Below are 23,133 nucleotides of genomic sequence, written 5' to 3' on the forward strand. Positions count from 1 at the left end.
GATGAATTGTTGAGCGTTATCACTTGTACCGCCTTTCAAGCGACTCGCATACAAGTGCCTCCCAGCCATCGGGTCGACCAGGAACAAACGAGTTTCCGCATGCTATACGGACCAACGTGGTGATACGGTGCACGCTTTTTTTTCCTCGCCAACGCAAACGTCGACTGCACCAGTGCAGCAGCTGCTATTTCGGCATACTGTTCTACGCCGTCTGGATCAACAACTACAGCGGTGGCACTTGTGCATCGTGGACCGGCTTCACATTGGGAGAAGCTGTTGGAATTTTTCTTGACACATGTGGAGTTTTCAGACGAACAACCTTCTGATTATGAGGCACGCCGTAGTGGAGGACTCTGGAAATTTCGACCACCTGGGGGTTCTTTACCGTGCACCTAAATCTAAGTACACGGGTGTATTCGCATTTCGCCCCCATCGAAATGCGGCCGCCGTGGCCGGGATTCGATTCCGCGACCTCGTTCTCAGCAGCCCAACACCATAGCAACTGAGCAACCACGGCGGGTAATGACTGTCGATGGTAATGCGAATAAGCAATGTAGCGACAGACCCTATTCCTAGAGTCACGTTTATTTAGCACGTGTAGTGGTAATTATACTTTTGTTTATTCGACCAGATGCCACAGGCTTCGATATCGTCCCACTTTGATATGGCACTCGCTTGCCAAGGTCGCCCACGAGCACGGGGGCGTGACGACGACTGTATGATGTCGAATATGTGACAGTGGAGTGACTGAGAAGAAATTATGTCGATGGAACATTTACCGACGACATCATGACAATAAGACGCGGATTCTTATATTATGACGACGGTATAACGATGACAACGTGATGATGACGTCATAGGACAGTGATACGACAACGAATGAATGGCGAAGAAGGGGTAACGGTGACGCTGGCGCGACGAATACTGCATGACGACGACAGTGTAACAACGGAGGCATGATAGCGTCCGTGTGACGACGCTGTGACGACAGCGGTATGTTCACGACTGAATGACGACAGCGTGATAACGGTTGAATCACGATCAAGGAATGACGTCGATGGATCGACGAAGATGGTATGACGACGACGGCATGACGACAATTGGATGACGTCACTGAAGGGATGACAACGGTTAAACGACGTGACGACGATGGTACGTCGACAACGGTATGACGTCACTGAAGGGATGACGACGGTTAAACGACGTGACGACGATGGTACGTCGACAACGGTATGACGTCAGAACGACTGCGACGGCATCCAGACGATGGCATGACAATGACTACACGACGACGACTGTATGAAGGTGATGCAGGGACCACGATGACATGACAACGGTATGAGGGCGATGCGATGACGACGAGCGTGTGATGACAATTGTGTGACCATGACTGTATCGTGGAACCTATATGACAACCATGGCTTGAGGACTGACGAGAGTCGGATGGCGAAGCTGGAGTGACGATGATGGCACGACCACGAAGGTGTGACAATGGAGGCACACTAGCGACTATCTGACAATGACGGCATGAGAAGGGCGGCATAATCACGATTGAATGACGACAGTATGATTACAACGGAATGACGAAGAAAGACTGACATCGACGGAACGACGAAGGCGGTATTGCGATGACGGAATGACGTCAATGGGACGACGTTAATGAAATGATGACGTTGATAAAACGTCAGCGTGACGACGACGGCATGAAGAGATTCGGATGGCGAAGCTGGAGTGAAGATGATGGTACGGGACAAAGCGCTTGGCTTCGACTGGCGTTTACAAATCACACAAGGCGAACTTTGTACGCTGGTGACGTCACAAGTGCCGCGCTTTCGTCGCATAGAGACTTTCCTTTAAAGAGACACGTCGTATACGAAAAAAATCATGTAAATTCTGTTCGTACGCTTTCTTTTACTGCACTTTATTTTCTCTCGAATTTACAAAAGGAGTCTAAAGTCCAAGAATGTGGTGCAGCTGGAGGGATTTGCCGCATAAACTTAAAGCAGATTTCAGGACGGCTCTAGTCGGTGGACCGAATGTTGTAACTAGCCTAATTGTCTTCCATAACTACGTACTTCAGAATTTGTGCAAGCTGAGAAGGTAGTCTACGTACTTACATCACGCGTTAAGTAAGAAAATGAGAACTCCGAAAAAGAATCCTCCTTTTCCCGTGGGATCAAGCCTATGCAGTACGGGGCAGGCTCACAGAGGTGTTAGCCGTTAATGGCACGTGGCGGAATGCAACGTTTTGTAGAGCCCTTTGTGCTGCGACCAGGTGGACGCACAACTTTCCTGTTGTGGAACTGCCTCCGGATTACGGATTTCCTTTGTTTGCTTTTTTCACCGATTCTCCTCACTTGCACGGGTAACGTTATTCATACGCATGTTCACTGTAATCTCGCTTTATATTCTGACGATTTCGGTTAAAATGAAGAAAAACGGCATTTCCGGAAGACATGAAAGAAATACAAATGGATGAATGGAGTATTCGTAGTTCCCGTGCTGACAAATTTTCGAAGAAATAAAAATTTTATGCTTTTTATGTGGTTTCTGACAGGCATATCGCCTCCGGTATATCGCCTTCGGTGTACACATATATGCGTACGCAACTCGTTCTTTGTATTTCTCCTTAACGGTAGCGATGAGAAAGAATCACCGACATTAAAGTCCGGGTAAATTGGACAGCCGGCTTACTTATTGCGGCTCTATTTCATTTCAGAGTGCAGTGTGTCGCTAAACAACTACTTGCTTAAGGCACTACAATATTTAATTTAATGTTCGACCTACCGCGTTCCATCAGCAATGACAAAGCAATTTTTCTTGTCTCCTATTGCTTGCAGACAATAATTAACTTCTACATGCAAGGGGAGCCCGGGATTTATTTTTTTTTAATGAAAATACGCAGCTTGACTGACGGCACAGTAAGTGCAAGAGTAATTACTCTGTAACTGCGAAAACTCACTAGAGCATTCACAGAGCACTAGCCTACCACCTTGGCTTGCTTTTTACGCAGTCAACGGCGCCTTGTAATGAAAGTAGCGAATATTTGGTGGACTTACCGGTGGTATATTGTAGCTCGTGACTAAAGGGGGCTGTATACTGTTTTGCAATGTAGAGTGCGAGACGGTTGACTGACGCGACGCGTGCTTCGCGCGCGCGCAGGCTCCCAGCTGTGCACCACGACGGCGTTCATCCTGGAGGCCGGCAAGGAGCTGGACGGCGCCTTCGAGCGCGAGGTGGTGTCCACGCGCGACCTGCAGGAGTGCTCCAACTACTGCACGCGCAGCCTGCCGGAGCGCGGCTACTTCTGCCGCTCGTTCCTGTTCGACGACAAGGCGCGCACGTGCACGCTCTACGACGAGGACCCGCTGGGCTACGGCGAGGGCAGCGAGGGCCACAAGCCGCTCAAGAGCAGCACGGGCGACCTCTACCGGGTGCTGTGCGGCAGCTCGGAGCGCGGTAAGCCGAGTCCCGCCCTCGGAGCCGGAGCCCGCCCTCCTCGCCGAGTCGCGATAGTATTGCGCAGAGCTAATCAGAGGGAGGTTCCGCAATGACCCCCAACGGGAGAGCGGGAGTGAAGGAAGGAAGAAAGAAAGAAAGAAAGAAGATAGATAGATAGATAGATAGATAGATAGATAGATAGATAGATAGATAGATAGATAGATAGATAGATAGATAGATAGATAGATAGATAGATAGATAGATAGACTTCTTATGGTGGGAAACATGATAGAGATGTGAGCAGGATGGCGCGGGTGCGTGGCTGTTAAAACTAACAGCGCGGTGACGACGAAGACGAAGGCGATACCGAAACAACACAAGCGTTGTGTTTGCGCGCCCGCGCTCGCCCTTGTCCTCACCGCGTTCTAAGTGGGGGGTATACGCCTCAGTAAAGTAAATATAAAGAGAAAAGTGTTGGGGTATGAGGGACGAAGGAGATGGCTAAGGTTCGCGAACAGAAAGCCTATACACATCTCAAATTCAGAGAACTTTCACACAGGAATGTGACGATAGCTTTTAGCCCATCCGAGAAAGTTTGACTGTCAAAATGCAGGATATCCTCTGCCAGTGACTGTCTTTCTATTGAATACAGCGCGGGCCAAAGAGAATGCACCAATGTGACCAACATTTGGAGGATAAGAAAGAAACTTGAGAGGAGGCCAGGAATCACGCAAGAATGAGCGATGGAAGGCGATGCTGATACGGTTAACGTGAAGCGAACAGGAAGATAGTAATTTGAATAAGTGAACAAACGTTGGTCGCTGATTTACTAGTTGAGACGAGAATGAAATGGCGTTAGGCAGGTGACATAATGCGTAAACCAGACATTCGTTAATCGATTAGAATAATAATAATGGTTACCAAAGAGAAAAAAAAGCGCAGTTCAGAGTGGCAGACCATTAGTTGGTTCGATGAGATTAGGATATCTGCATGAATATGGCCGAGTCAACTGGCGCAAGAGTTGTGTTGCTGAGGGTCGCTGTGAGAGGCCTCTGTGCTAAAGCGGACACGAATGTGCTAGAGATGACAATAATAAAAATTATACTAGTGCTTTAATAAGACTGCCATCAGAACCGCAACCATGTGTAACACTCCGTTTGTTTCTCAAATAGTGGTGCTGCAAGGAAAAGGTGGCGTTGCACTGAGGAGAGCCCTGAGCGATGATTAATTCCGCTGTGAACAACGGGGTTGATAAAACACAAGGAATGTAGAGAGTCATTTCGTAATTTCCCGCTCCAATTTTTTCAATTGTTAGCATTGGAGGCTAAAAAAAAGAAAGAGAGCCCAGATCAAAGATGGCTTTGCTTCTCGGCATTGTACCACTGTCTTCCTTCCACATAAGCAAGCGTCTTGCTTAGCGCATTGCTTCTACAGCTTTTCAGCCCTGCGTACCTCACTGTTCTGCGCTTGTTTCACGGCCTTAGAACTCTTCAAGGTGCCATTTCCCCACCGCGCGCTTTTCTTGGCTTTCTTTTAGTAGAGCCTACTCTAAAGGAAAGTCTGCCTTCCAGCATTTACTGACGTTACCCTTGAAGAAGTAGGGGCGTTGCTCAGATTGCTTAATTAAACAGCAAGCAGCTACGCGTTTCACGTCTTTGCCTAGGCAGTAGTTTTTCTTTTGCTTCTTCTTCTTTTATTTCGATAGCAATTATATGGGCACTCCAGGCGCATTTCTGCCGTCGCAGTCCACGTCCCCATCGCTGTAAGGTTCCGTACGAGTCAAAGCTTGCGAGGGTGAGCCGGCGAACGCGGTTCAATCTCGCGTGCGCGAGCGAGGAACGCAGCACGGATGCGTGCCCTCTCCTGTGAGACGATGGACGAGGGGCGTTCTTCTCCGGTGGCTGCTACCCGTCCTCCTCGCCCGCCGCTCCGTAGTGAGTGGAGACAACCGCGGCGTCTACTACGGCGTTGGCCACGCGAATCGCGGACGCCGTGGTGACCCGTTGCCGCCGCTCGTGTCTGGAAATCGGTGTGCGACGTGGTTGAAGTGCGCGCCCGCGTGGGCCGCATCTCCAAAGCGATCTGCGATGTTTGCAGAGTGCGCGTAGTGGCGGTGGCTTCGCATGCGCTGTGCTTTCGACGTTTCGTACGCGTTGAAGCGACAGATGCACGGAGGTATATTGGCTCGCGGCTGCTGCCGCGATTCCCACCTCCAGCGTTTTTACAGACAGTTTCCGCTGTCATCGAGCGGTGTGTCTTCACGTTTTCCTGTGCACGCGTGACACCGTGCTGGGTAATATAATGAAAACACGTTGGCGGGCTAGTTAGTTTGAATCCATGATATAATGTGTGCGCGACTGAACAAAGAGTACAAAGAAGCAGCCACACAAAGTCAGCTCTATCTCCGTGTGTCGGTTTCTTTCTACGTCCTCCTTGAGTCATGCTTACACATTATACCATTGTTAATTTAGTTAGTAAGCGGGTGTTTACAAGTTTACGCGACCGAAAAAACTACTATCGTCATTTCGTACAGCTATCTGCTAATTTGCTATGGTAATCGGTGCTTCGCCTTTCGGGCCGAACTGCGAATTTCTTTTTCTCACGTCATTGCGTTCCCTGCGAATGACCTCCTCTGAAAGGCAGTCTTCCGAAGGAACGGAGATGTCCGTCCAGTCCAGCCTTCTAGACTGCGCTAACTAATGTGTGCCCTCGGAACATCTTCCAACATGCCGCGCAGTGCTTCGTGATGGTTACGGAGTGCGCGCAGCGTCTCGGCTTTCCTTGCGTAGACGTGGTTCTCTCAGCTACACCACGTTCGAGTGCTACCGGTGCACACTCCGAAACAACTCCCAGCTTGTTCTGTCTTTACTGCGGTTTCCCTCAAAGAAAATCGGACTCCTGCACAGGCGCATTGCTTTACTTTGTTTACAAATTTGCTTCTGTTTCACTTCGTGCTACACTCAGATCTCGCATTTGGCCATTATTCGCTGCTTAATTTCTTCCGCCGGCACCTTCCGACTCGCCGCCAAGACCCTTCGCTGGGAATTTTTACAGCCACTTCTGTTTCACTTCGTGCTACACTCAGATTTAGCATTTGGCCATTCTTCGCTGCTTAATTTCTTCTACTGGCACCTTTCGACTCCCCGCCAAGACCCTTCGCTGAGGATTTTTACAGCCACTTCTGTTTCACTTCGTGCTACACTCAGATCTCGCATTTGGCCATTCTTCGCTGCTTAATTTCTTCTACTGGCACCTTTCGACTCCCCGCCAAGACCCTTCGCTGGGAAGCGGCCTTGCCTTCGCTGCCTTCCTCGCGCCTCCTTCGGAGCACGTCTCCAGCGTGAGTGTGTGCGCGTAGCGGCGAATGTGGCGTGCCAACCGTGGGCTCCTCTTGCGTAGACGTGCTGCTCAACAACGCCACGTTCGAGTGCTACCGGCGCAAGCGGCTGGACGGCTCGCACCAGGTGGAGGTGAAGGCGTACTCGTTCCACGAGTGCCTGGACGAGTGCATGCGGCGCTACGGCAGGGACTGTCGCTCGGTCGAGTACTCGTCGCGCTACCAAATGTGCCGCTTCAGCTCCTACGACGGCCAGCCCAGGCCGAACCTGATCGACGACGACCACTACGACTTTTACGAGTTCAAGTGGTGTAAGTACGACGCACGGCCGCAGGTTCACTGGATGGTTTGGCGCTACATAGCGACCTCGTATACATGCCGGTGTCGGCCATTAACTGCGGCGGTGTGATGATATACTAAAGAGCTGTCGCTATTGCGAAATTGTAGATTGTAAACTGTAAACGGCAGAAAGACATAGGTAGGAAAAATAGAACTAATGAAAAAAAAAACGTTTTACAATCGATTAGAGTAAAACTCGCACTACAAGCTAAGAAATGGACAGAGTTGCAAATGTGCATGTGTAAATATTGCGCATAATGTCTCATATAGTGTGGTGCATCACAGTGGAGTCAACTTTTTACTGTCGTTTGAAAGAGAGAGAGAGAGGGCGGAGGGAAAGGCAAGGAGACTAACTAGAATGTGCAGTTTTCTAAAAATGCAAACTAGTGTCCAAATAAGTAGCATGCACAGACAGGGCGCAGCTCCTGTAAAGTCGGGAAAAGGCTAGAAAAAAAAAACTGCGCATAAAGGCATATTCTGTGGTGCTCTATGTAAAGGTCGCAATGTAATGCAGACTCGCATACACGTAATGTTCCCTATCATTCACTCTGCAGTATTTCAAGTGAACGGCGAACACTGCTATAGACTACGTCAACCATTGTGTATTTGTGCTTCAATGCATTCCCTTGCTGTTTACTATACAAAAAGGCCGGTAAAGTTGAAAACAAGCTAGTGGTCCGGGAGGGGGGGGGGTAATGTAGAGTTGATTATGGCTGATACAGCTTCTTTCATATACTGAAGCTTGGCACGACGAAGGATAACGGCGAGCTGAAAATTAAACACTGCTGCAGATACGTTATGCTGCATTAGGTATTATGCATGCATGGAATTGTTGGGGCGGGAAAAGGTTTCATGGTATGAAAACAGCTCGGTTAGAAAAAGCCGAGAATATGTACCTGGAAAGTTTTCGGTCATTGTGCGAAGTGGGGGTAAGACAAAGAACTGGACCATTAGTGCAGGTATGCCGCCAGCCCGCACTGTAAAAAGGAAACATTGAGTACTGTGATTGTGTGAGTTGGTTATTGTAATTACGAAACATATCAACCGCGCCGAAAAGATTGCGAGTCTTAACAGCGTGAGTCTGTAACTCGCGTTCGCTGTCCAGCCTGTTTAGCGCATTCCCACCCTCCTCCTAGGGCCCGTCTGTCGCCGATTTCCTTCCCTATGCAGAGTAGCATGTAGGCCACATATACACCGGCACGGCAATTCTCTGCAATACACTAAAGAGCATTGTCTCTATACCTACTGCGCTCTTATTACGCTGCGTGATATTGGTCGCAGTATAGACGACTCCATTACAGAAGCTAAGTATAAATAAACGCCAGCCCACGCACTGTTCTATCCATAGCCTTTCGTGTCGAAGCAGCGTGCGCCTACGCCCTTCGCAGATGTTTTCATTTAGATGCGTTAGGCTTGCTATGATTTAGCGTAGTGTACCAAACTACTAGCTGTAAACAAAGATGGGCGCTACCTCTGCTGTTTGTCGAATGCAATTCTTTCTCTAAATAGCGAGCGGGAGAAAAAGATTTAATGATATGTGAATACCATACCAATTTCTTGCAAACTCGGTTAACACTTCCAAAAATTATGTACGTTACCATGTTGCACATCAAAGAAATTACAGAAGGCAAAATTTTTGGAACGACTCTTGTGAGGAAAGAAGAGGCACCGTGGTTTGTAAGATTACGGTGGGTATATGCTACAGGAAAGCAGATTGAAGAAGCGCTAGCAGAGATACGGATACCGGCCAAGTAAGTCAGATGAAAATGCCGCCCTTATCTTGAGCTATATATCGTAACTATGTGCGTCGCGAAGTTTTATATATCGTCGCTATATTTCGGCATAATTTTATCCACCCTGGAAAAATTGTTCTAATATTCAAAAACATTTATGTTTGGTGTCTCTGAAAGCGTTGAATGGCTGCATTTAGAGACCGGGTGAATTACACTTTCCTTATAGCACATGTCGTGTTGTAATCTTACTGTATAAATATGTGGGCTGCGAACATTAAAGAAAGAAGGACCTTACCGCAAAAATAAGGGCATAGAAAGTATAGTTTACGTGAGCTTATGCATCGTCGTTCTTATTTAAGCGCATAAGCGAGGTGCAAAAGCTTTTTAGAGCTGCTCCCGAACATGATATTTATAGACTCACGAAAAAAATTCAGCATCACGAAAAAAATTCGGCAAAGTATTGCGAAGCGCATTTATCGCTGAACAGCTACGTTTAAACATAATTACCTCTCAAGCCACTACACAAAATGAATGGCAAATAGGATTATTGCAAACTGACTGTTCAACCTATTCTTCGTTAATGAGACTACTACGATCAGTTAATTTTTGGACTTTATGGAATTCTCAATCATGTACAACTGATATGACGTTGCGCCGGTAAACAACAAAAAAAAAAGAACTGCATTTCAACAGTAGTGTCGCAGAAAGTCAATTCGTGACTTTTTACAGGTAAACCACGTGAGACCTTTTTTCCAAAATGCGAAAGCTTAAATGCGTTAAGCACAGTCTAGAAGGGGATAGCAAGTAGTGAAGGAACACGTTCGCTTTCGTGTTCTATTTATGTGCTGCTCCCGTTTCCTACGCGCGGCACGAACCTTCCCGAGCATGGTATCCCAACCGTCCTCGCCCATAGGTACAACCTGCTTAGCTACCTTTCTAAGCATCAGTGCCAACTCACCGCACTGCTGCAGCTTCGGTACTTCACTGCAACGCACTGCAGCACCTATCTGCGAATTTCCGATTCCGAAGCCTACCTTTCACACTATTTTCGATTTCTGGACTTTGCGCAAGCACGAACCTGCAGCTTGTTTCTTTTCTGCCTTTTTTATTTTTCGTGAGCTTGGGTGCATGATTTCACCACCACCACAAGGCGCTTGCGTACCATCCAGTGAGCCTGTGCCGCGCGTCGCAAAGCTCGACCGCTGTAACCAAACTTTGTCTGTCCTTCCGTGCCACCCTGACGGCTGCCTCTACGCTCCTCCGGCTCCTGCTTTTTGGCTTCTCACAGATCCTTGCGTTCTCAACCGTTCTGACTTCTGTCATCTGTGGGGACCTTCACTGAGCCGGCGGCTATCACTTATTCTCGCTGCTGCAACCTGCAGGTTGATGGTTTGACTTCGGCACGCCACGAAAGACGGGCCTGCGGGATGCAATGAACGGTGAAAGTGTGTCGGAAGTGTCTTCCAGCTTGGCCCGCAACTTTACACAGGAAAGTTGTCAATGCAAAGATAGTGTAGACGTACTGTAGTGTAGCGTATGTCACAGTGCCGATAAGTACAGACGCCAACAGCACTGCTGATGGTGCCGACATATTATGCGGCCGGGTGAAACCAAAGCGGAAAGAACATTTTTCGCAATGAATGACTCTTCTGCAGTCATCTGCTTGCGTAAACTCGCCAGCAGCAATGTATCGCACGTGGGAGGTATTTTTGTGTCTTTCTTTTTCTTTTCTTTTTTTTAACTAGAAGGGACTCGCAACGCGAGAACGTTCCCGGCATAATAATTTAAACCAGAGTCGCACTAGCTGTCACAGTAAGTACATGCAGCTTTGTACCTCGCGCACGCCGTGCTTGCGACAGGCCCTGCCGCACTACTGCGTCGTCGTGCGTGGCTGTCACATGGACGCGACAATCGCGAAAAGCTGTGACACTTTTTAATTGTTGCCTGATTGAATACAGCTGTGCGCCCGTAAAAGAATTGAAAGCCTGCCGCAAGATCAACGTCTTACCTAGAGAGTGGAGATCGATATTAGCGAGAGAAAAAAAATCATAGTGTACTGTCAAGGTTAAATACTGTTGAGCCCCCCTTCTAGTAAGGGTAAATCAAATCGCTGTGACGGCACGGTAAGGTCGCAGGCCTAACAATGTTAAAACGAATAGCTGTCTCAATAATAATGACGAAAGCTCGCTAGTAACGCGTCTCCTGTGCGAGATGAGATTAAGCGAAGATTGACATTGCGATTTATTTCTTGCTGTCCCGAGGGAGAGCAATCAGCCACGGCGAATTCGGATCGAAGCGGATCGCCTGGTCGCCGCCATGTTGTTTCGCAATCAGGGCAAGCGGCAGAAGCCGCCAAGCTTCCAGACGACAAAGCGAATTTAAAGAGTTTTAATAGATTGTCCCTAAACGCATTGCTCTTTGCGGAGTGGTACTCCGCAAGTGGCAATACTTTTTGACAGTAGCAACACTTGTAGCACGATCTGGCGGCACCGAGTTTCACCGGAGATGAGATATGTATTATTGTAGGGACCAACCATATTCTACTTCGCTGTTAGTGTAAAACATCGGTAGCTGCAAGATAGTCAGCGTGTACCGTTCCTTTAAAAGTTTTTTTTTTTTTGCGAACCTTGCCGGGTAGCGTAACCATGGGCGCTGCGGCCTAGCTGTACCCTTGCCGAATAGGCCAACCAATCACAGCGTAGCACGCGCTCCGCTGCGTTCTTTGCAGCATCACCAGATGGCGCTCGCCTCCGCGCATGGGCAGCAGCGGCGGCGCCGGCCGTGCGGGGGCGAGAAAACAAAGGAACCAGAAAGCTCGCCTTCGCGCGTCCGCGGCTGCACGGTAATGAGGAAGTAAACGCTTTTCGCGGATAGAATGGATTCGAACTGCGCTATGTGCGAATGCGCATGCGGCCTCTGAAACCATGATGCGTTTAAGGCGTCCGTCATACGCGCTAGTAGTCTGCAACTCTGCTTAAATAAAGGCTCGATATAATGTGTGTGCGCCCGCGCCTGTGTGTGAGCGTGCGTGCGTGCTTGCTTGCATGCGCGCGTGCATTTGTGTTTCGACCCTTTATGCACTCGCACAAAGCTTCGCTGTATATAGATTCCAACTTGTTGGATCTGCTTCATTTGATGGCGCTGCCAGCATTGCTACTGCCGCACAAGTTGCCTGTAGCGCAGCATTTCGCAGAGGGTAACAAGCAAGCGTACTACGCTTCGCGACGCGCATGAATGTGATTTAAAGATCCTCGCCTCCCAAAAACTATATTGTGTACAGCTGGTTTAATGCTGTCCGGAAAAGTTCACATTGGACTTCGTACCGAGCACAAATGGTGTTTAATAGTCTTCGCTTCCACAAGATCTGCAGGTAGGCGTGCCAGAAATTCCAGAGAAGAACGAATGAGGCATTTACAAATAGTGGCTGAATGCGTATCATTTCTCTTACAAACCACATACACCGAACAATGCAACACCTTCTCAAATTTGTTATAGTGGCTAGCGATGGCTTCAGTCACAAAATATGGCTCCGACGTTCATTCGAAGGTGTGTTCTAACTTCTAAATCAATGTGCGTACAATCTAAGCACGACATGTAAATCGGCGGGGCAAACTTTAGATACGTTTAGAGACAGTAGCAGAAAAATGCTAAATGCGGCTCTTTGGCAATGAAAAAAAAAAGATGAACCGACATAATATTAATGCTGACCTTAATGTTTATCGTTAGTAATGTGAACGTCTAACTGTAATGTGAAGGTATATCTAACTAGCAAAAATTATAATCCACTAGGCGAGTGAACCAAGGAACTGACTGTACGCTGACAGAGCGGGGCATTGGCAAGTGGTTTGGGAAAAGGTTATAGGAGATATGCGGGCACATTGCTAACCTAATGTCAAAAGGAGTTACGCCGACCTTTCACGATATATTGTTTAGCAGCCTAAGATTCGCTGACGTCGGGAACCGACCTTAGACTACGCATCGTTCCAACTGTTTCGCAATATGCAGCCGTACCTTTTCGCAGGGTTGTATACAAGACGTTGCGTCGGTATCTATTCGTGTCAATTTGTTTATACTGAAATGAAAACAGACAAATAAAGAAAATAAAGGTCTTTGCAGCTTTAATGAATACTTTCCGGCCGTTGAATCCTGTTTGACAGAGTTTGATTGTGCCTGTGATATTGCATGAGCTACTTCGCAGGTGTGGCAAAGGTGTCACTGGCTCCCTCACGTTTGCACTTTGACTGCTCCGTACATCACTCACGAGCGTTAAATGGAGCGTCACTGCATTTTGCCATATCTTGAAGAGAGATATTTTGGAAACTGGAACTATAACCACAGGATTTCTGCTTGTTTAAAGACTTGCTTAAAGCTCAGCTTCAATTCTGCAATTGTTATATAGGTCCTAATGTTGTTGGTGAAATTTGTTAAATGCAGTCAAAATGGAGAAAATTGAAGCTCTACGCCTCTGGCTGCTTCATGTCACCTCAATGTAATATTAACATTGCTTTAAGAAGAAGTGGATACATAAAACGATAATAAAGACGGCAATTTAACATGAGCACCAAACGGGTAGCAACGCCGCTTTGAACTTACCGCGTCCTTTCGGGTCTAGCTATATGTTTATAAGGATGCCAATGAGTGTAGCCCGCATCTGAAAAAAAAAATTACTGCTGCTTTTCTTGCTGTTTGGAAAAACCTTTATTGCGTCACAACAACCTCAAAAAAGAAAAGAAATATCACGTCAATTTGACGTAACGGCGCTGGCTTTTGAATGAATTATTGACTTTATTTCCCATGAAGTTCAAAAGAATTCTGCGGGGTACTATGCAAACGTCGCCCGCAGGCAACTTACCCATCTAAGGCAACAGACAACAGCGGGCGCCCACTCGAGATAATAAATATAGGCATCAGTTTGCATCAGTTTACACACAGATCAAACAGAACCAGATAAAACAAGGAAAAAAATTGAAGGAAGAAAGATCGCGCTCTTTGGTCTACCTCTTCTATCCAAGAAACGAACGTCTTCCGGCAAAATTTATCAGTCTCTTCGTCTCTATCACTTTGTCAGTCTTCATCAGTCGAAATTTTATCGCTCTTAACGGGTTTAACGCTTCTCTCCAGCCTCACGCTATGAAGGCCACAGTCTCTCGATCATTCCCGGAGCATTAACGCCGTTACTTCTTATGCCTCCCATGTTATTTTCTATCTTCGACGCGCCGCAGCGTTCGCGGAATCGCCAATGCCAGCTGCTTGACAAACGCTTGCTGCCAGACAACTGCCACAATTGCGCGCCTCTTCCGTAAACGTGCCGCTCGCCGGCTGTCGACGCCTGTCGTCGTTTGCGGTCGTCGTGGAATCCTCGCAAAGTAAATGGCAAAGGCCTGCATATGTGCCTCCGTGCGCTTCTGTTCTTGTTTGCCTACAAATGCGAAGGTATAGGCTACACTAGACCCGGCTACCCAAGCACACACATGAGAAATATAAAAGTACACATTTCCCTGCAAATACGCACACACGTACCACAAGAACAGAAAAAAAAAATGTTGCCAGTTTCTCCCGAAGGCGGCGCCATAGCAAGGTTCAGCTTGTTCATATATTCAGCGTTCAGCGTTCACGCTGTAGCAGATGAACGCCGCCAGCAGCGTTGCAGGCGTCGCACCTTTCAGGTCATTTGCCCGCCCCTAAAGTCCCTTACGCACCTCCACGAGTTGCGACCAAAGGAAAAAATGGCTGCGGCTTAGCTCAGTTAACCCTGGATATGCAAAGCGAAAGCTTGGTTTAGCCTGGTTAAGTCTTGGTTTCACTTGGTTAACCTCCGATTTAGATGTAATGATTATACTTAGGTATACAGTCATCGTCAAGCCAGGTATATGAAGGCTGTATCTAGGTCGGCGGCTAGTCATGACTGTGATTAGGCTTGGGTAGACACGCATCATCGTTCGACGGTGCGACGCCTGTTCTGCCGCAGGGAAAGCGCAAGTGCTAGACATGCAAAGAGACGCCGCGAACATGGGCAGCGTCGAAGCACGAACGGAGGGAGAGGGCGCGAACGCGGTCGCTACCTCGACGGTGCGACTTCTCCGGCGGCTGCTGCTTATAACGGCGCGACCGTACTGCTGAAGGCGATCTGCAATGTGCCCAAGTGCCGGCGGCCCGCGCGCGCCTCTCATCAGAGACGTTTAGCTTGTACGCTAATCCGGTAAACGGAAGCGGTTTGGGCTGGTTACCGGGTGGTCGGGGCGTAAACGTGAGCGGTGAAGCCGCCTGGTGTTGTAGAGCTCAACCAGACAAACGCATAGCTAAAACTGCAGTAACTCACCATATCCTGCTTTGCCACTCGTGCAAATTTTTGGCAGCGGCGTAATTGTGAACACGATTACGCCACTGTCGAATATTTACCCCAACAGCTAAGCAGAATACAGTAATTAGCTCTGTGGTTGTGTGGTTGAGCTTTGCGCCACCAGCTGGCGCCACCGATCGGGCCGCTCACCTTTACGCCCCCGCTAAACCGGAAAACCGCCCGCGCTTTCCCGGATACCGGACACGCTAAACGTCCCTATCTTCGGAGCGATCTCCGATGTTTTGCAGAGTCCGCGTAGTAGTGCCTATAGCTTCTTATGCGCTGTGCTTTAGCCATTTCGTTCGCGTTGAAGCGAGAGATGCACCAAGGTCAATTCGCTAGCTGCTGCAGCTGCCGCGATTTCTCACTCCAGCGTTTTGACAGAGAGTTTCCGCGCTCACAGAGCGAGATGTGCTCATGTTTACATGTGCACGCGGGGCACCCTGCTTTTTAATTTAGTTAAAACACGTTGGCGGGATAGTTGGTTTGAGTTGACGATAGAATGTGTAAGCGCGACTGAACGAGGACGTAGAAAGAGAGAGACATAGTTTGTTGGGGTGGGCCGAATGCAATTTTTTTTTTTTAGCCTTTCAGTTAGGTGTCTCAATTGTCGCGAATAGCATGTCCTTCGTCCATACTAGGACAGTTCCCGACACCTCGGTGGATTTGGGAAATTCCACGGAATATTGATAAATTACGCACAACACGACGGACATATATAGCTGAAGCCTTTTGCCAGGTCTCCGAAACAGTTTTTGCAAAAAAATTGTCTTAAATAAAAAAAAGGAAGTGAAATGGTAAAGCACCAAACTCGTTCTGCAGTTGTTCTGCGTTCGGTTTCTGCCGATGGAAAAAAAAAGTAGTTTTTCCCTTTCAACACCCTTCAACACCGTATTGGTGGCTAATTTCACTGTCACCTACAGTTGATTCCACAGCATCAATAATGTATGCTATTCTCCATTGTGCTTTCCTTGGCTTCGTCGTCTATTGGCTCCACGTAGATTCTACCATCGTGATAGTTTAAGTAATGCTTTCTACGCTGCTGTGCACTAGTGCAGTACTTGAAGTGCACGGGCTTAACAGACCGCTTATAGTGTCATTGTGTAAGGTGTCCCTCCCACATGTACTCAGTGCTGACTCTCTCCCTTTCTTCCGCTTTCTATTCCCCTTTCCCCCACCCCCAGTGTAGGGTAGCAAACCGGATGCTGTTCTGGTTGACGTCCCTGCCTTTCCTAGCCTTGTTTTCTCTCTCTACGCTGCATACGCAGCGCTTCAGAAAACGAAAAAAAAAATGAAAAGAACGCGGAAAGGAACGATACATGTGCTCTTTGCACGCGTGGCGTTCAGCACAGCTTGTAGTACACCCATACACATTTCTTCCGGTGGCGAAGCCTTCTACTGCGTCACCAGACAGCTGCGACTTGCCTTTTGCCGCACTTTTGATCTTTCTTCTTTTTTTTCTTTACCGCGCACTGTCGCAAGCGATCGCGCCATTTCCATCTCAACTGCGGCCTTTGCGCACGCGGAGCAGCTGCGGTGGGCCTTCGGCATACAGACGCATATTTGGATGCCTGAGGCTACGTTTTTCGGGGTACGATGATGATTCACTAGCAGCCCCTTCTAAATGTGGCGGTGACATAAAATCACCCAGCCTGCTTGGTTTTAATCAGGCATGCTACACATGCTGTTGATATAGCATGTTTGTATACATCTCCTTAGTGTTTTCTTTCCCCCTTTAAAATCTAGTTTCTACCGCTAGCTAAGACTGCAAGAAATCCGGTCGTATCAATCTCCTTCCTGCTCCCTCCCCCCCCCCCACCCCCACCAATACTCTGAATGTCTCTTGCTTAGTTCGATTGCTCACCGGTTAACGCTTCCGTTCAGTTTTAACCCAAGCGCTTCTGGAAGGTGCGCGTTACCTACGGTTCTCACTGGGTTAATCCCTTCGTATTCGATTCGAACGCGTTGAGTTGTCCGCGTTTCTTCGCTGCAGCATACAGAAGCCTCATCTAGTTGCAAACATTTGCTCCAGAACGTTTTTGTCCTTAGGCAACAGGCTCGAGCATCAAATCGCAAGGCACTGCCCTTTGTCGTTATCATACAAATTTTTCCTTCTAATTTCTTTCTTCCCATTCTTGTCACTCTCCATGGTCGTTTTTGTTCCCGCCTGTTTGCATCCAGTTCACTGCCTTTGGTTGTCTCACTTCCTTTTTCACCACTCCTGGTTGTCTATTCAGGTTTTCAATCATCCTGTACTCCATTGCCAACTTTCTTGACGTCTTCTTCCATTCTGTGTCCACGCCTTCGAGAGACATGTACACCCAAAGGACTTGTTCGATCAACCAACGACCTTCAGTCCCCAGCAGCTGCGGAGCACCTGACCAAGGCGGAAATCAGACCTGTAAGGCAGCAGTGGGTGCTAAGAATCTCGGGACCCGGACAGACCCTGACCCTCGCAACACTTACCCTAGCAACATTTACCACCCGAGCGCTCTCGAGTGAAGCTAGCTTAGCAAGACTCCTTGAGGAACTATCAGGCATTTTTTGGGATATCATTGGCTTTAGTGAAGTTAGAAGAACTTGTGAAGCTTATACAGTGCTGACAAATGGCCACGTCCTGTGCTATAGAGGACTTCCATATAAGAAGCAGTATGGAGTAGGATTCCTAATCCGTAAGGACGAACCAGGCAACATTGTCGAATTCTACAGCATTAATGAGAGGGCAGCAGTAGTTGTAATAAAACTTAATGAAAGGTATATATTAAAGGTAGTACAAGGCTACACTCCAACGTCTAGTCATGATGATGATGAAGTAGATTAGTTTTATGAAAATGTTGAATTAGCGATGAGAAAAGTTTAAACTGAGTGTACTGTAGTAACGGGCGACTCCAATGCAAAAGTGGGGGGAAAGCAGGCTGGTGAACAAGCAATTGGAAAGTACGGCGTCGATCCTAGGAACGCTAGAGGAGAGATGCTGGTAGAATTCGCAGAAAGGAATAAGCTGTGAATGATGAACACCTTCTTCAGGAAGCGTAGCAACAAAATATTGACCTTTGAAAAGCCCTAATGGTGAAACAATAAATGAAATTGATTTCATACTTTCTGCCGATCCCAGCATAGTGCAGGATGTTGATGTATTAGGCAGTGTATGCCGTGATGATAGGTTAGTAAGGTCTAGCATTCACTTCAGTTTGAAGAGTGAAAGAGTAAAATTGGTGAAGAAAAAGCAGGCCAACCTAGACGCAGTGAGGGTAAAAGCAGTCCAATTCAGGCTAGTACTTACAAACACATATGCACCACATAGCGAACACATAGCGACATGAAGATGACATAGAGTTCTGAATGAAACCGTAACTTGGCTGGCTTCAGAAGCAGCAATTGAAGTGGGAGGTAACGCACCAAGGCAACTAATAGGTAACGTCTCCCACGGAACGAATGACCTAATAAAGAAACTACTAAGAATGAAAGTGTCCAACTCAAGAAATCAGACAGAATTCGCGGAATTGTCAAAACTGATCAACAAGGAGAAGATAAGGGATACCGAAATTATAACGCAAGAAAGACTGAGGAACAAGTAAAAAATGGACGCAGAATGAATTCAGTGAGAAGAAAACTTGGCACAGCACAAGCCAACATGTATGCACTGAAAGATAAGCAGGATAATATCATCAGCAATTTCGAATATATAGTAAACTAGTATATAGTATAGATATAGTATAGTATGTTACCCTCCTCGTCCCTTATAGCCATTTGCAAATTTTCGATTACAACTTCAAATGCCCTTATATGGTTCCAGAATCCTTATCTCTTTTGAGATGGTTATGCAACCAACGTTCACTTGCGCATTTAATTTTCCCTTGCTCGAGCTCACTCGCGACCCCTTTCTTTTCTCGATATCAGTTCCGGCTAAATTTAGAGAACCTCTTCTTCCTGTAATTCCAAGTTTTTGGCTTATTGATGATACCCAGACACCTGCTTACGCTCTTGTATAGCTTGCTTTATTTCCCTGTTCCACCACTCACGTAGTTTTCTCTTTCCAATACAACATTTCTTTTTCTTTTTTGCCGTGTCTGCCTTATTTCCTGCTGCATAACGTCTACCAGTTCCCTATATTCCCAGACTGCAGTACGAAAAGCCTTCATTTTCTTCGCTATGTCTTTTGCGATCTCAGTTATTTGCTATACATTAATTTTAAAATATTCAGATGCTACTGGTTTGTGTTTTGCTTTAGTATCTATCTCAAACTTTAACGTTCAACGTCTATTATCGCTACCCAAGCTATACTTTTCATGTTCGTCTATTACCACTTGGTCTAGTTGTTCACAGTCCATTTCTGAGACTAAACCGTAGTCTAAACATGAATGCCTGTTTCCGCATTGCCACGCTGTCTGTCCATGACATTTATTCTCCTTGTTAGCTGCTATAAGGTTTTGTTCATCACATAGATCCGGCACTACAAAACCGTTGTAATCAGATATCCGTCTAACTCATCCATGTGCGCGTTCATATTTCCCAATAATATCGCCTGGCCCGGTTTCTCGAACTCATTAATACGGCCACTAATGCAATCAATCAATTCCTTATTTTTATCTCGGCTATCACTACCTGTCCGTCAATAAGGTACTCCCAGCCACTTCCTTTTGCCTTGTAATGTATCGCTAATCCATAAATTCATAATTCTGCGCCAAGGGTTGTCATTTTGCTATTGCAGAGGAGTAATTTGCTACTACATCCAAACACAACATGCTATTTTGATGTTTTAAACGAACGTGCAAACTTTCGGTTGGCGCAACTGCATAGAGACGGAATACATGGCTGATTCTGGGTAACGGCAATTGTGTCCACACACAGAACGGGACATACACAAGAAGAGCCCAACCACAGACGCGGGTTTTCGTTGCGTTGTTTTCTTTGCATATGTGTTGCCCTTTGCTCACAATCAAGACTTAGCAAAGTTGCCAACTGCCCCACTGAGGAAGCTTTCTGGCTTTATTCTAAAACGATGAACATCACTAAGTCTCGTTTCCCTACTCGCGCTGACTGCTTCAGAAAACTGAATATTCCACTCTTCGGCAAACTTCGAGAAAGGCATCCCCAGTGAAGTACGTTTCCTGCGAACTCAAATATAGCCACGTTTGCTTGTTCCACCGTTTCGACAACACGGGGTTTTCATGTTCAAATTTTAAGAAATTTTCAAAAATACCCCGTTGCACATAATTCTAGTCCTTGAGCTGGATTACTCTGAGAGGCGGACATTACTTGCACGAGAAACACGTTCAACCAACTTACAAAAATCACCAGTTCGCTTCTTAATTATTTTACGGCGCACATGGCGATTTACATATTGTAGCCGTTGAGTTTTCGAGGCGCATTCACTGTAATGAATTTCCAGAATGACATCAGTTTAGAGATATGCGCCACGAAACTCGCAGTAAAAATGCACTGATGTACCATTTAATTTTTAAGAAAACGCTCTTTTATGCATTGGAACAAAAAAGTTGCCCCCCCCCCCCCCCCCCTGAACGCCTATGTAATTCATCCCACACGTTGACAAATAATATTGTTACGTGTTGAGCTCAATATCTCGAAATTGGGCGACATCTTAGAAATTCATTTCAAGTGTATACGTCTTGCAAACTGATTGGCTCGAATTCATAAATTGCAATGAGTACCGTAGTGTGATTAGCCACGAAATGAGTTACTGAATTCTCGTTAATTATCTAAATATGTGTTGCGATTTCTCATGCTAATAATGTCAGCATCTTCGAATAATCAAGCACAAGGGCAAGAACTCTGCTATCTGCCTCAGGCAATCTTTAAAAATTCCGTAATACTTAAAGATGAGCACGCCATACATACAAAGTAAAGTTTCAGAAGCGTAAAATACCGATGTATGGATAATAATTATAGCATAGTTTAGAGATAACGCTAACGACTAGACTACTCGGCTGACCTTGTCTTGCACAGGTAAATACAGTCTAACGACAAGAACAAGTGCTCGAACCACGTGTTCCGTATTTGAGTGCATTTTTGGGTGCCTTGTTCTTGTAATCGCCACGGTGAACGTTCACTCCGCTTGTGGCCGAGATATAGAGTAAACTTCCTCCATCACGGAGCTCGAGAGCACTCTCCGAATTGGAGTCAGACGTGGCACATGCAGTTATCCTAACAAAAGAAAAAAAGAAAAAGAAAAAAAAGAAGAGCCGCCAGCACATCTGCTCTTCTCGGGGCAAGGTGATGTAACTTCGTGTGGGCGTATATGCACTACCAGCTCCATGCGTTGGTCGCGAAGAGGTGTAGTGTCTTCCAGCCGCTGATAATTTGCGACGAGCTCCTTGGTCTGTTGTTCATTCGCCTGTTGCGTTCATTTCGCCAGCAGACCGGAGCGCCGGCCACGCCGGGGGTCACGGCTACGGGCCTGGACTCGGCGGAGCGGGCACGGGCGCGGGCGGCGTTGGAGTAGCGGGAGGAGCCGTTCCCGGTTTCGGCACCGCAGGCGGCGGCTACGGTCCTCCGCCACCGTCTCCCGGCTTCGGCGGCCACGTCGTCTCCGGCGGCCCGGGCGGCTACCACCACGGCTGGCACGGCATACACGGCACCCACCGGGGCTACCCGTCGCCCGGCGTAGCCGGCGGCGGCGGCGGCTACGACCCGCCCAGCTACCCCCACGGCCGCTGGCCTCCGACCAGCTATCACCCACTGCCGGGCCGCGGTTCCTCGATCGGCTCGTCGAGCGGTGGCTACGGGGCGTCCTCGGGAGGCTACGGTTCCGGAGTCTACTCCACGGGTAGCTACGGCGGCTACGGAAGCGGGTCTTGGAACAGCGGCGGCGGCGGTGGTGGTGGTGGTTACGGCGGCAGTTCCGTCGCCGGAGGGTTTTCGGGAGGCGGCGGTTACGGGAGCGGCGGCTACGGCGCCAGTCCCTACGGCGGAGCTCCCGGCGGCGCTCCCGCGGGAGCGGGCGGCGTGGTGCCGCCGATTCACGGTGGAGCGGGGACGTTTCCCGCCCACCCGCCGCCTCCCCCGCCTCCCCACGTGCCCCACCAACCGCTGCCCCCCGTGGCGGGACCGGGAGGCCCGCCGCCGCCACCGTTCGCGCCGCCGCTTCCGCCAGGTTTGGCGGAGAAGTGCAAGTTCTCGTCGGCCGTGTTCCGGCGGGTCGGCTACGGGACGAGGCTCAAGAGCTTCTACGTGAGGCGGGTGGTGCGCACCGAGCGGCTCGAAGAGTGCGAGCAGGCCTGCTCCGAAGCGCAGGACATTCACTGCAAGTCCTTCAACTTCAGGTGAGGACCGGGATGCAGCGCCGGCAGCGTCTGCTTCAAGTGGAAGTACTTTGCCTGTCCCGTCTTTGACTCCACATTGACAGTTTTCGTGCACGACGATGGTTCACGTATTCTCTGCTGGTACGCAAGTTGAATCGACGACATACTTCAATGGTCTCAGGAATGAAATGAGATGTAGGGCAAGCAGTCTCTTCCGCAAAAGGGGAGAAATAGGAAGGTTAGTTAACGGCAGGCAGGTTCAAGGAGTTGCGAGCAGTCCCTCTGACCTTGTGGGTGCAAGTCTCTTAGAATGTCCCGAAGTGAGCTGATTGTGTTGATGTCATGAGTTTTTTTCGATTTCGTGTAAAAGCACATATGAGTCCAGGATATATAACGTCTTTGTTACAGCGGTTCCCCTTGGACGAAATGTTCCTAAAATTAGCAGACATGTAATAAAGTGCACTGCTTTAAGAAGCGACCAAAATTGTGGATCTTTGGGCCTGTAGTTTGAAACGAGGATTATGGCGTGCAGAACGTCGCTTTTACTATGGAACGAAGCCGCTGAAACGAATTGTACTAATTCAAGGCGCTTTTATACTCCAGCTTTTAAAATAAGTGCGGCCATGTCTTTTGTGCATTATATTAACGCAGCGGTTTGACCTGGTTGTTCTTAAACGATCG

At 47.9% G+C, this 23,133-nt stretch overlaps 1 protein-coding gene across 1 annotated transcript in view; it reads left to right on the plus strand.

Annotated features, from left to right (window-relative positions):
* Positions 1-23,133, plus strand: part of nompA (no mechanoreceptor potential A) — a 99,417-nt gene that overhangs the window by 60,370 nt on the left and 15,914 nt on the right. Inside the window, exons 6-8 of the mRNA XM_065431732.1 lie at positions 3,163-3,459; positions 6,841-7,089; positions 21,567-22,473. Of these exons, the coding sequence (XP_065287804.1) occupies positions 3,163-3,459; positions 6,841-7,089; positions 21,567-22,473 (1,453 nt within the window). The remainder of the gene's footprint in view (positions 1-3,162; positions 3,460-6,840; positions 7,090-21,566; positions 22,474-23,133) is intronic.

The sequence above is a fragment of the Dermacentor albipictus genome, chromosome 9 (genome assembly GCF_038994185.2).
Source record: "Dermacentor albipictus isolate Rhodes 1998 colony chromosome 9, USDA_Dalb.pri_finalv2, whole genome shotgun sequence".
Lineage (NCBI taxonomy): Eukaryota > Metazoa > Arthropoda > Arachnida > Ixodida > Ixodidae > Dermacentor > Dermacentor albipictus.